The 11630-nt window shown below is 63.8% G+C and overlaps 1 protein-coding gene across 1 annotated transcript; it reads left to right on the top strand.

Annotated features, from left to right (window-relative positions):
• Nucleotides 1–1233: 1233 nt before the first annotated feature.
• LOC136287453 (uridine-cytidine kinase-like 1) lies at nt 1234–11269 on the top strand. The gene is made up of 14 exons (XM_066180222.1): nt 1234–1525; nt 1782–1888; nt 2116–2286; nt 2727–2798; nt 3048–3237; nt 3332–3393; nt 3674–3690; nt 4411–4509; nt 9377–9470; nt 9574–9636; nt 9736–9858; nt 9931–10038; nt 10108–10264; nt 10388–11269. Exons 1-14 carry the CDS (start codon nt 1270–1272, stop codon nt 10459–10461), a joined length of 1593 nt encoding a protein of 530 aa, XP_066036319.1. The 5' UTR covers nt 1234–1269; the 3' UTR covers nt 10462–11269.
• Nucleotides 11270–11630: the final 361 nt, after the last annotated feature.

Raw genomic sequence — 11630 nt, 5'->3', positions numbered from 1 at the left:
CACCCGGCGGGTCGTGCTGCTCCGTAGTGCGGAGGGATTCAGGGTGGGCAGCAGAGACGGGGGCAGGAGCCTGAGGAGGGCCAGCACGGGGCAGTGCAGGATCCTGACCTGGGAGGAGCAACCTGAGGATGGGCAGGGGGCAGCCGGCTGGGAAACAGCTCCGCAGAAAAGGCTCCAGGGGCCCTGGGTGACGTCGAGTTGACCATGAACAGAGGATGCACCCTTGGCGCGTCCTGGACACCACCCCGTCGTGGTGGTGACACGAGGGACAGGGACAAGCTGGGGAGAGCCCGCCGAGCACCCTGTGACGCTGCAGGGCTGGAGCGTCTCTGCTGGGGTCAGGCTGAGGGAGCTGCGGCTGCTCAGCCCCGAGCAGAACGGGCCCCGGGGATGGCCCCGGGCTGTGACACGCCTGGAGAGGGTCTGCAGGTGACCCCGGGGATCCCCCCAGGCTGTGACACGTCTGGAGAGGGACTGCAGGTGACCCCGAGGATGCCCCCGGGCTGTGACACATCTGGAGAGGGTCTGCAGGTGACCCCGGAGATGCCCCCGGGCTGTGACACGCCTGGAGAGGGTCTGCAGGTGACCCCGGGGTTCCCCCCGGGCTGTGACACGTCTGGAGAGGGTCTGCAGGTGACCCCGGGGATCCCCCCGGGCTGTGACACGTCTGGAGAGGGTCTGCAGGTGACCCCGGGGATGTCCCCGGGCTGTGACACGTCTGGAGAGGGTCTGCAGGGGACCCCGGGGATGTCCCCGGGCTGTGACACGCCTAGAGAGGGTCTGCAGGTGAGCCCGGGGATGTCCCCGGGCTGTGACACGTCTGGAGAGGGTCTGCAGGGGACCCCGGGGATGTCCCCGGGCTGTGACACGCCTGGAGAGGGTCTGCAGGTGAGCCCGGGGATGTCCCCGGGCTGTGTCACGTCTGGAGAGGGTCTGCAGGTGACCCCGGGGTTCCCCCCGGGCTGTGACACGTCTGGAGAGGGGCTGCAGGTGAGCCCGGGGATGTCCCCGGGCTGTGACACCTCCGGGGAGGGTCTGCAGGTGAGCCCGGGGATGTCCCCGGGCTGTGTCACGTCTGGAGAGGGGCTGCAGGTGACCCCGGGGATGTCCCCGGGCTGTGACACGTCCGGGGAGGGTCTGCAGGTGAGCCCGGGGGCGGGGTCTCAGTCGGGGGCGGGGCCTCATCCAAGGGCGGGGCTTCAGCCGGGGCGGGGCCGCATCCGGGCCCAGCACGACGTTTCCCGGCAGCCCCCGCGGCCACGCGCGGCGATGGCGGCGGCGGGTGCGGAGGAGCGGCGGGGCACGGCGGGGCTGGAGCGCGGCCACAGCTCCGGCCCCGGCCCGCTGGGCTCGCTGCTCAGCCGGCTGCCGCTGGCGCCCGCCCCGGCCCCGCGGCGCCGTACCGCCAGCCAGTGCAAGCCGGAGCCGCCGCTGCTGCGCACCAGCAAGCGGACTATCTACACGGCCGGGCGGCCGCCCTGGTACAGCGAGACCGGCGCGCCCGTAGATGAGGCCTTTGTCATCGGTGAGTGGTGGGACGGGGCCGGGGAGGGGATGGAGCCGGATCATAGAGGAGATGGAGCCGGATCAGAAAGGAGATGGAGCCGAGAGCGGTGCGGGGAGGGGATGGAGGCCGGACCGGGGCCGGGGTCGGGCTGCAGCCGGCAATCACGGAACCAGGCCCCGAGCAGCGGCCGAGGAGGGGCTGGGGCCGGGCTGGAGCCGGATCCGGGGCCGTGACGGATCCGGGGCCGGGGCGGAGCCCCCGCCGCTCCCCGCAGGCCTGTGCGGCGGCAGCGCCTCGGGCAAGACCACGGTGGCGACGCGGATCATCGAGGCGCTGGACGTGCCCTGGGTCGTGCTGCTCTCCATGGACTCCTTCTACAAGGTGCGGGTCGGGGGGCCTGGGGGTCCGGTGCAGCGCCGAGCGGGGCCGATAACTCACGGTTCCGGCGTGCTGCTGAGTGGTGCTGATGCTCGTCGGTCCAGGGAGCCGGTGCGGCACCGAGCGGGGCTGGCGGTGCCCGCGGCTGCCGGGATCCGGCGCAGTGCTGGTGGTGCTGGTGCCGCGCCCCGGGCGCCTGGCGCGGCGCTGAGCGGTGCCGGTGCCTGCAGGTGCTGGATGAGGGGCAGCAGGCGCTGGCCGCCCGCAGCGACTACAACTTCGACCACCCCGATGCCTTTGACTTCGAGCTGCTGGTCAGTGTCCTGCGCAAGCTCAAGAAGGGCAAGAGCGTGAAGGTGCCGGTGTACGACTTCACCACGCACAGCCGGCGCCGCGAGTGGGTGGGTGCCGCAGGCTGGGCCTGGGTGGCAGAGCCCTGGGAAAGGGGAACACCTCTGGGTGCTGCGGGGCCTGGAATGCTAAAGGGAGGGGGCGGCTGGGGGTCATCAGGAGTGTGGGACTCGTCCTGGGGAGGCTGTGGGTGGCTCTGCAAACAGGCCAGCACAGATATGAGGGAGGGACTCGGTGTGGAGGGGTGCTGGGGGGTTGGCATTGAGCAGAGGCTTGGGATCTCGAGCAAGGTTGAGGGTCTGTCCTGGGCTGGATCATCATGCACAGGGGTGAGCTAGGACTCCAAGACATTGGGTGCTGCAGGACTGTTATGGGGAGCCCCAACACAGCGGTGAGAGCCCAGGGGGCTCAGTGCCCTGTCTGTGTCAGTGTTGGTGCTACTGTGGCATGTGAGAAAAACGGGGCAAACCCGGCTCCTGTCTGCCCACAGAAAACAGTGTATGGGGCCAATGTCATCGTGTTCGAAGGGATCCTGGCCTTTGCCAACAAGGAGCTGCTCAAGGTATCGCTGCCTCAGGTGTCTGCTGGCCCGGGAGGGGACGTGCTGCAGCAGGACAGGCACTGGCCCTGGGTGCAACTGCAGCAGTGAGGGCTGTGGAGGGAGACGTCACCCCCCTTGCTGGCAGAGCACCGCGTGTCAGAGGCCCCAGGGGAGGTGATGCTGGCTGCCATTGCCGGGTGGAGGAGGAGGGGAGTAACACAGGTGTGATGAGAGCTGCATAGGGGGTGCTCACCCCTCCCAGTTTTCCAGCTCCTGGACATGAAAGTGTTTGTGGACACGGACTCGGACATCCGGCTGGTGCGGCGGCTGCAGCGTGACATCATGGAGCGCGGGCGCGACGTGGCCGGGGTCATCAAGCAGTACAACAAGTTTGTCAAGCCGGCCTTCGAGCAGTACATCGAGCCCACTGTGCAGGTTGCCGACATCGTGGTGCCCAGGGGTGAGGCCAGAGCTGAGCCTGGCGTGGGGAGCGGGGGTTTTGGGGCAGGGGGGGTCAGCACCTGCCCCACCCGGCTCCTCTGCTCCGCTCTCAGGTGGGGAGAACTTTGTGGCGCTGGACCTCATTGTGCAGCACGTGCACAGCCAGCTGGAGAAGGTGAGCTGGGGTGAGGAGGGGAAGAGTCCTGCGTGCAGAGTGCAGGGTGTGGCTGCACACAGACCTGTGCTCCTGGAGCACCTGGGGGAAGATCTTGACATCACCTCTCTTTTCTCAGAAGGCCCCGGCATGGTGTTTGGGGAGCAGATCTGTGAAGTGGGCACTGGGGAGGAGGGTGGGGAGCCACCTGGGCTGTTGTGGTGGCTGTGCTGGCCTGTGAGTGACTGACAGTGTCCTTCCTGTTCCCCTGTGCTTTGCTGGTGACGTCTGCACCATCCAGCGGGAGATCACAGTCAGGTATGTGGGACCCACCACTGCAGACGAGCCACTTCTGGGTTGGGGGCCTGGGCTGCTGGCACCCACTGGATTCCAAGTCTTGCCTCCTCCCTGTCCCTGCTGGCCAAGCTTTGCTGAGGTGCCTGAGCATAGCTACTCCTGCCCAGTGCTGCAGCGGCTGTTGTCAGCTCTGTGGGGCCTGTCTGGCTGCAGCTGTGGGCTCCCTGTGACACGTCCCACTCTGTGGCCGATGCATGTGGCCAGCTCCCTGCCCTGGTCCTGTCCTTGTGTGGAGCAGGGCTCCTGTCCCCACTGCTGAGTTGGCCTGGGCTGTTCACTTCTGCCGGAGAACTGCCCTGCATGGTCCCTCTTCCTGGCAGTTCATGTCCCATTTGAGCAGGACAGCCCTCGTCCCTCACACGGTGCACAGCCCGGCCCCAGGGTGCATGGGAATGTCCTGCCCTGCAGAGCTGCTGGTCCTGGTGCTGCAGAGGCTGCAGCAGCAGTGTATATGCTCCAGGAGGTTTGCCCCAGTCTTTCGGGGCAGTCTGGCTCTGGGATCTCATGCCTGGTATCAGACTTGGGGCATTCTTTGGGATCCAGGCGGGAAGGCCAAGCACGATGCCAGTCATTCAGGGGAGCTCTTCTGGAGCCTTTCTTTGGTGGGGTCGTGTCCCTCCAAGGGCCCAGGGCTGTGGATCTGCACGTGCTGCCCAGCTCTGAGCCCCTTCCTCACTGCAGGGCAGCCCTGGCCTCCGCCCACCAAGGACAGCCACTGCCAAAGACCCTGAGCGTCCTGGAGAGCACGCCGCAGGTGCGGGGCATGCACACCATCATCAGGTACATCCCTGCCCCTTCTCTGGCTGCTTGTGGGCATGCACACCATCATCAGGTACATCCCTGCCCCTTCTCTGGCTGCTTGGGGACATGCACACCATCATCAGGTACATCCCTGCCCCTGACCCCTTCTCTGGGCTGGCTGGGGGCGTACACACCATCATCAGGTACATCCCTGCCCCCTGGCCCCTTCTCTGGGCTGGCTAGTGGGGTCACAGCACAAGGCCTGGGGTGATTTTTTCCCCCTTTGCCCCTGAGACCTCAGTCATAGGTGTTGGCCTGGAGCAGAATAGCTGAATGGAGCTGGCCCTGTGGGCAGTTCTCTGGTCACCAGATCTCTGCACATCTGCTTTGGGTGATTCCTGAGCCGAAGGCTGGCTTTTCCTACTCTGGGAGGGGCCTGGTTGACTCTTTCTTCCCTGGAGCACAGGTGGAGCAGCTGGTGGCATGGAGCAAGGTACTCCTTGCCCCTCTCCCAGGGCACTTGGGTTTAGAGGTAGCTTAGAGAAGGGACCTGGGCAGCTGCTTCTCTGACTTCACCACTCTTGATCTTCTCATTCCCCTCTGATGCTCATGTTTTCCAGGTGACAGTAGCGTCAGTTAGTGGAGGGTCAAGGGTTGAGGTCTTTAGGACTACCAGGAGGTTCCTTGTTTTTGTTGCTGCAGAGCCTGGCAGCCCCCAGGTGTGTTTCTCCACAGCAGAGAGGGGATGTTGAGCTCAGTCAGGTCCTCCTATGCCTGCTGATGCTGTGGCTGCTGTGGCCCCTGGATGTTGGTTTGCAAAGTGTAAGCTCCTGTTCTTGTGAGAGACCTGGACAGGACTGAGGGCACTTCCAGTGAGTTTGCAGGTGATACCAAGTTGGGTGGGGTGTGGGTCTGCTGGAGAGCAGGAAGGCTCTGCAGAGGGATTGGGACAGGCTGGATTGATGTGCTGAGAGCAGCAGCGTGAGGGTCACCAAGGTCAAGTGCCAGGTCCTGCCTTTGTGTCACGACAACCCCATGAAGCACCCCAGGCTGGGGCAGAGGGGCTGGAAAGCTGGAAGGGCCCTGTGGGTGTTGGTCAACAGTGGCTCAACATGAGCCCAGGTGGGCGAAAGGCCAGTGGCACCTGTGCTGGCACTGCTGGGCGCCTCCAGTCTTGGGGACAGCTCTGGGCCCCTCCTGATAAGAGAGACATTGAGGGGCTGGAGCGTGTCCAGGGCAGGGAATGGAGCCCCAGGAAAGGCTGAGGAGCTGGGAGAGGGGCTGAGCCTGGAGAAAAGGCTCAGAGGGGACCGTCTCATCCTCTATAGCTTCCTGACAGGAGGATGCAGCCAGGTGAGGGTCAGGCTCTGCTCCCATGGAAAAAGGGACAGGACAAGAGGAAACTGCCTCAGGCTGCTCCAGAGGAGATTTGGGTTGGATACTGGGAGCAGTTTCTTCACAGGGAAGATTATCCAGCCTCAGCACAGCTGCTGCAGGCAGTGATGGAGTCCCCATCCCTGGTGGAATTCAGGAACCACGTGGATGTGGCACTTGGGGGTGTGTGCTAGTGGTGGTGTTGGCAGTGCTGGGGCTGGATTTGATCTCAAAGGACTTTTCCAACCCAAACCATTTATGATCTACTCATGGCCACATGCAGGCTGGCCACCTCCTTTTCTTCTCCTGACTCCTTCCTCCTGTGGAAGCACAGGCTCCAGGGCAGGGCAGTAGAACAGGTGATGTGGCACGTCAGGTGTGCCAGGCAGAGCCCTGTGCCGGTGTCTCTGTCCCTCCCCAGGCTGTGGCTGCACGTTTGTACCACAAGTGCCTGGTGACCTTAATCCCCTGAGGCTCAGGGCTGTGCTAGGCTGCCCTGGGGGTGGGCTGGGCTTTGCCTGGGCCTGCAGAGCTCTGGCACTGTTGGCCTCCTGTGGCCGTGCTGGTGCCACACGGGAGCAGGGCCGGGTCTGGTGGGGAGGCAGCTGAGCCCATTCCAGATGGTGTATGAGAAATGCCACATTTCTGAGGAGCATCGACTCAGCCTGAAATCCTGCTGGGCCAGTGCCTTTCCCAAACCTCTGAGCTGAGGAGCTCTGCTGGGTGTCTGTCTTAGGGGACAGCATGTGTTTCTGGTGAGATTTGGCTGCACTTGTGGGCGTCTGTATCACCTGGGCATGGCACGGGGCTGTTGCTGGTTGCCACGTGTGACCCTCTGCTCCCAAGGTGCTGCTTTTGCCTGCTGCCCTTCTCTTGGGCTCCCGGAGAGCTCCGGGCTGGTGAGAATCAAACACACCTCTAGCCACAGTTCTTGCACCTCCATGTGCAAAGTTACTGCATCTTGGCAGATCTGTCTCCTGTCTTTATTAATTGAACCGTACAGCGGTTTGGGTGGGAGTGACCTTTGGAGGCTACCCAGTTCAGCTCCTGACAGCCTCAGGGAACCTCCCACTGCACCAGGATCCAGCTGTGCTCATGGAGTGCTGCTGCTCCCACCAGCACAGCCTTTCCAAGCGCCTCGACATGCCCAGCCTGGCACCGGCATCACCTCAGAGCCGTGAGCCAGGATTCTCCTCCCTCCTTTTCCCGTCTGTGGTTTCCCAGCACAGCCCTCTAGGATGCAGACAGTCAATCCTGGCACGCCAGCCAGCACCATTCCCTGTTGTTGCACACCAGAGGCTCCTCCTGCTCCCCCCGTGTGTCTGCTGGGAGGGTGTTGGCGGCAGCAGATGAGCAGCATCGTGGCAGATCCAGGCTGGCATCAGGGGGAAGCGCTTTTTGGAGCAATCTCCCGCTGTCATGGAGAGACAGAAACTGAGTCCCACACTGGAATGAATGGCTGCACGGTTTGAGTCGTGAGGCTGAGAATAGGTGGGGTTCGAAGGATGCAGTGTCAGGATGAGGAGGAATGGTATCCCATTGCCAGAGGGCGTGTTACATGAGATACTGGGGAGAAGTTCTTCCCAACAGTTCTTCTGTTACATGAGATACTGGGGAGAAGCGAGGGTGGTGAGGCTCTGCCCAGGATAGCTGGCTGCCCCAAGGTCAGGCCAGACAGGGTTTGGGGGAGCCTGGTCTAATAGAAGGTGCTGCCTCCCATGGCAGGGAGGTGGGACAGGATGACCTTTAAGGTCCCTCCCAACACAAGCCAATCTGGCGTTCTGTAAGCCATTCATGCCCAGGTTTCCTGGTGCCTGGCTGTACCAGCTGGCTCTCAGCTGCAGACAGTCCAGTTCACGCACAGAGCTGATGCTGTGATCTGCACCAGGCAGATCCTCCTGGTCCCTCTGTCGTCTCCTGAGCGTGCCAGGGAAGGCTGAGGTCGTCAGGAGCACCAGCTGTGGTGCTGCCATTCCCAGCTGCAGGCTCCCTGCGCTCCCAGTGTGCTGCAGTGTGCTGAGGTTCATCTGCCTCCTCTGTGGATAGGAGCAGTGTGTTTCCTCAGGCTTCACCCAGGCAGGGGTGCCGTGGGGTGATGGGGACAGCCATGGCCCTTTGTCAGTGCTCTGCTGGGATGGCAGCACTGACGGATCCTGGTACCTGCTGCTGCCGAGCGCGTCCTCCCTGGCACAGCCCTTCCCCCTGCCTTGCTTGTGCCCTGGGCAAGGAGAAGCTTCATGGTTGTGTCTGTGCACTGGGGCCAGGGGTGCTTCCCCATCCCCTGAGGAACGTGCCTCTGCAGGAGCAGTGTGGGGCCCATCCCAGCCAGGCGGTGTGGGTCCCAGTGGGGACAGCCCCCGTGGAGGCTGCCAGGCTCGTGCTGCTCCCAGGCTGCTGTGGGTGGATGTGTGGGCGCAGCCCACCCGTGAGTGCATGTTGACAGCTCACACTGAGAGCTGTAGGCAGAGTCCCTGTCCCTGCCAGACCAGATTTTCTGCCTTTCCTGGGAGTGCTGGCTGTGCCCAGGGGTTTGGGAATGTCCGTGTGGTCACTGGGAGTGCTCAGCTGTGAGTGACCATGGAATGGCTGCAGGAGCACACAGGGACAGCAGTGACTGTTTGTCTTCTCTGAGCGCCTCCGTGGGGCTGTCTGTCATCCAGTGAGGCGTGAGAAATGGCAGATGATGTCTTAAAATACAGAGTAAAAATATTCAGTATCCTTCTGCCTCCTCAGGAGTGTTGCCAGCTCCACCTCTTCCATCTGGGAACGGGCAGGTGTCTGTGGGACTTTGTCCTCATGTTCCCCACGAGGCTGGTGGCCGGCGTGCTCCCAGTAGGAAAAGCCGTTCACTTTCCCTCTGCTGTGGGGTTAGTGCCCTGCCTGCAGGGCTGGCTTTACCCCTCCCAGGGGAGGGGTGATGTTTCCTGGGAATTGCAGCCCCGTGGCAGCTTTGTTCTGGTTTGCGTTTGTTTTCCTGCTGCCTTCAGTGCGTCAGAGCTGTGAAAGGGGCACGATGGGTATTTCAGAGTCACCTGGTTCTTAGCAGTGCTTTATCTCTGACTTGGTATGTTGAGGGGAGAGCAGGGGACATGACAAACTTTTTTCTGTCACCCAGCGTGCTCAGCCAATGGTGCACCATGTCCCCTTCCACAATGGGGTCCTGGTCCATCCTGGCTCTGCTCCCGTTCCCCCCTAGGCTCCACATCACTCACCCATTGCTGCCCCCAGGACCAATGGTCCTGCCTGACCTGTTCCTACTCCCCTTTCTCTCCCAGCTCTCTCTGATGTCTGTAACGGGTGTTGCATCTCCCTCCCAGTGTAGCTAAACCACTCTCTTGCCTCTGTGGTCCTGTCTAAGACAAAAGCTGAGGTCTCAGTGAGCCCCACGGTGCTGGTGATCACTGAGTGTGTCACCCCAAGGGTGCTCTGGTTCCCACAGACTGGGACTGCTGTCCTTGCTGGTTGGCCTCTGGAGCCCCACGTGTGGTCTGCAGGGCCTCTGTTCCCACTTGACGTGTGTCATCCCTCCCAGGAACAAGGACACGACCAGGGATGAATTTATCTTCTACTCCAAGCGCTTGATGCGGCTGCTGATCGAACATGCCTTGTCCTTCCTGCCCCTGAAGGTGAGTGACCACTCCTGGGTGTAGCCCCATCCCCATCCTCCCTCCTGGGTGCCCCCAGTCACACGGGCTCCCCCCACACTCCTTGTGCTCCCCTTTCTGCAAGTCGGTCACTGTGGAGACGCCCCAGGGCACGATGTACGAGGGGAAGCGGTTCCACAGGCAGCGGGTGAGACACGACCCCAGCTCCCCGCTCCCCATGAGGGCACAGCTCCTGGGGCTGGTGTGCACTGGGAGCACCCGGCACGAGTCCCTGCCCCTTTCCCAGATCACCGGAGTGTCCATCCTGCGAGCGGGCGAGACCATGGAGCAGGCGCTGACCGCGGTCTGCAAGGACATCCGCCTGGGCAAGATCCTCATCCAGACCAACCTGGACACGGGGGAGCCTGAGGTGGGTCCTGCTGCAGCCTGGCACTCAGCCACGCATCAGGGCGCGTCACCAACCCCCTTCCCTCCCTCCCAGCTGCACTACCTGCGCCTGCCCAAGGAGATCAGCGAGGACTACGTGATCCTCATGGACAGCACCGTGTCCACGGGGGCCGCGGCCATGATGGCAGTGCGCGTCCTGCTGGTGAGGGGCCGGGCGGGTGGGTGGGATCCTCTGGGCCCGGCTGGCCTCTCACACCTCCGTGTGCCACAGGACCACGACGTGCAGGAGGACAGGATCTTCCTGCTGTCGCTGCTGATGGCCGAGATGGGGGTGCACTCCGTGGCCTACGCCTTTCCCCGTGTCCACATCATCACCACCGCTGTGGACAAGCGGGTCAACGAGGAGTTCCACATCATCCCGGGCATCGGTGAGGGAGACCAGGGTGTGCTGTGCCTCCTGGCTGGGGCCAGCGCCCCTGGGGAGAGCCTTGCAGCCACACTGAAGGGGCTCTGCTGGGGCTGTCCCTTCACTCTGTCCCTTTCTCTGGCAGGTAACTTTGGAGACAGATACTTTGGCACTGACGGCCCCTCGGCCTGGTGTGAGAGCGACAGCATGGACTGCTGAGCTGGCTGGCCACAGGACCACGGGCCAGGCTGGCTGCAGGGCTGGCCCCCATCCCTGCCCCCAGGAGAGGCCCCAAGCTGCCAGCTGTGCCCACCTGCCAGCCCTTGGCTCTCTGGACCTGCACAAGCCCCTGCTGCTGGTCTCCCTCTGCCCCAAAGGACCAATCCTCCCCAGGGAGGAGGAGGAGAAGAGAGGGATGGCCTCTCCTGTGGGCCACGGAGAGGGGACATTTAGGGACATTCCTTGCTCCCAGAGCCCTGGGCTTGCTCCCTGCCTCTGGGCCTGGGCCAGCCGTGCCTCCAAAGGGAGTGGTGGCATCCCTGCGGCTGTGCCTGACGGGGTGCTCACCTTCTACCCAGGGGAAAAGGGGGGAAAATGGGGTCCAGTCCAGGCGAGCTCCATGCCTGGAATCCGTATTTATTTGTATTTATTGTGGGCAGCCCCGGGCTCCAGTGAGACCCTCCAACACCGGGGACTGGACCTCATGGATCCGCCCTGTCCCCGCCGATCCACACTCCATCCCCGGTCCCAGGAGTTGGGCGGTTGGCATCGGGCTGCCTTCCTGGTGCTGTCCCACCCCGGGTGCGCAGGGTGCTGCCCGTGACCAGGGGGCGGTGAGGCGTCCCCGGCGTTGCCCTTGTTGCTCAGGTTCTTTTTCCAAAGGGCAGCGGCAGCCTTGCCCCTGCTCGCCCCGGCCCCCGGCGGCAGCAGGAGGTTCCGGGGCAGGGGTCTGCCCGCGCTGTCCCGGGGCCCGGCCGTGCCGTCACCACCCCTGCCGCCGTTTTGTACCAATAAAGGAGCAGCGCGACCCCCGTGTGCCACCTCCTGCCGCCCCCGGGGCCGGGGCGGGTGTCGCCGGGGCAGGATGTCCTCTGACCCGGGTGTCGCCCCGACGGGATGTCTCCTGTCTCGGGTGTCGCCGGAGCGGGCTGTCCCTGTCCCGGGTGTCGCCGGGGCTGTCCCTGTCCCAGGCGTCGCCGGGGATGTCCCTGTCCTCTGTCCCGGGCGTCCCCGGGGCTGTCCCGTGTCCCCGGGGCTGTCCCTGTCCCCTGTCCCGGTTGTCGCGGGGCTGTCCCGTGTCCCCGGGGCTGTCCCTGTCCCCTGTCCCGGTTGTCGCGGGGCTGTCCCGTGTCCCCGGGGCTGTCCCTGTCCCCTGTCCCGGTTGTCGC

The sequence above is a fragment of the Chamaea fasciata genome, unplaced genomic scaffold (genome assembly GCF_029207755.1).
Source record: "Chamaea fasciata isolate MVZ Bird 193981 ecotype frontalis unplaced genomic scaffold, bChaFas1.0.hap1 SCAF_3, whole genome shotgun sequence".
NCBI classification, from domain to species: domain Eukaryota; kingdom Metazoa; phylum Chordata; class Aves; order Passeriformes; family Sylviidae; genus Chamaea; species Chamaea fasciata.
This window is presented reverse-complemented; position numbering and strand designations above follow the sequence as displayed.

Coding starts and splice junctions, on each gene's coding strand:
- LOC136287453 (XM_066180222.1), top strand. CDS start 1,270: ATGGCGGCGGCGGGTGCGGAGGAGCGGCGGGGCACGGCGGGGCTGGAG. Junction 3,238..3,331: donor CGACATCGTGGTGCCCAGGG/GTGAGGCCAGAG, acceptor CTCCGCTCTCAG/GTGGGGAGAACTTTGTGGCG. Junction 10,265..10,387: donor CCACATCATCCCGGGCATCG/GTGAGGGAGACC, acceptor TTTCTCTGGCAG/GTAACTTTGGAGACAGATAC.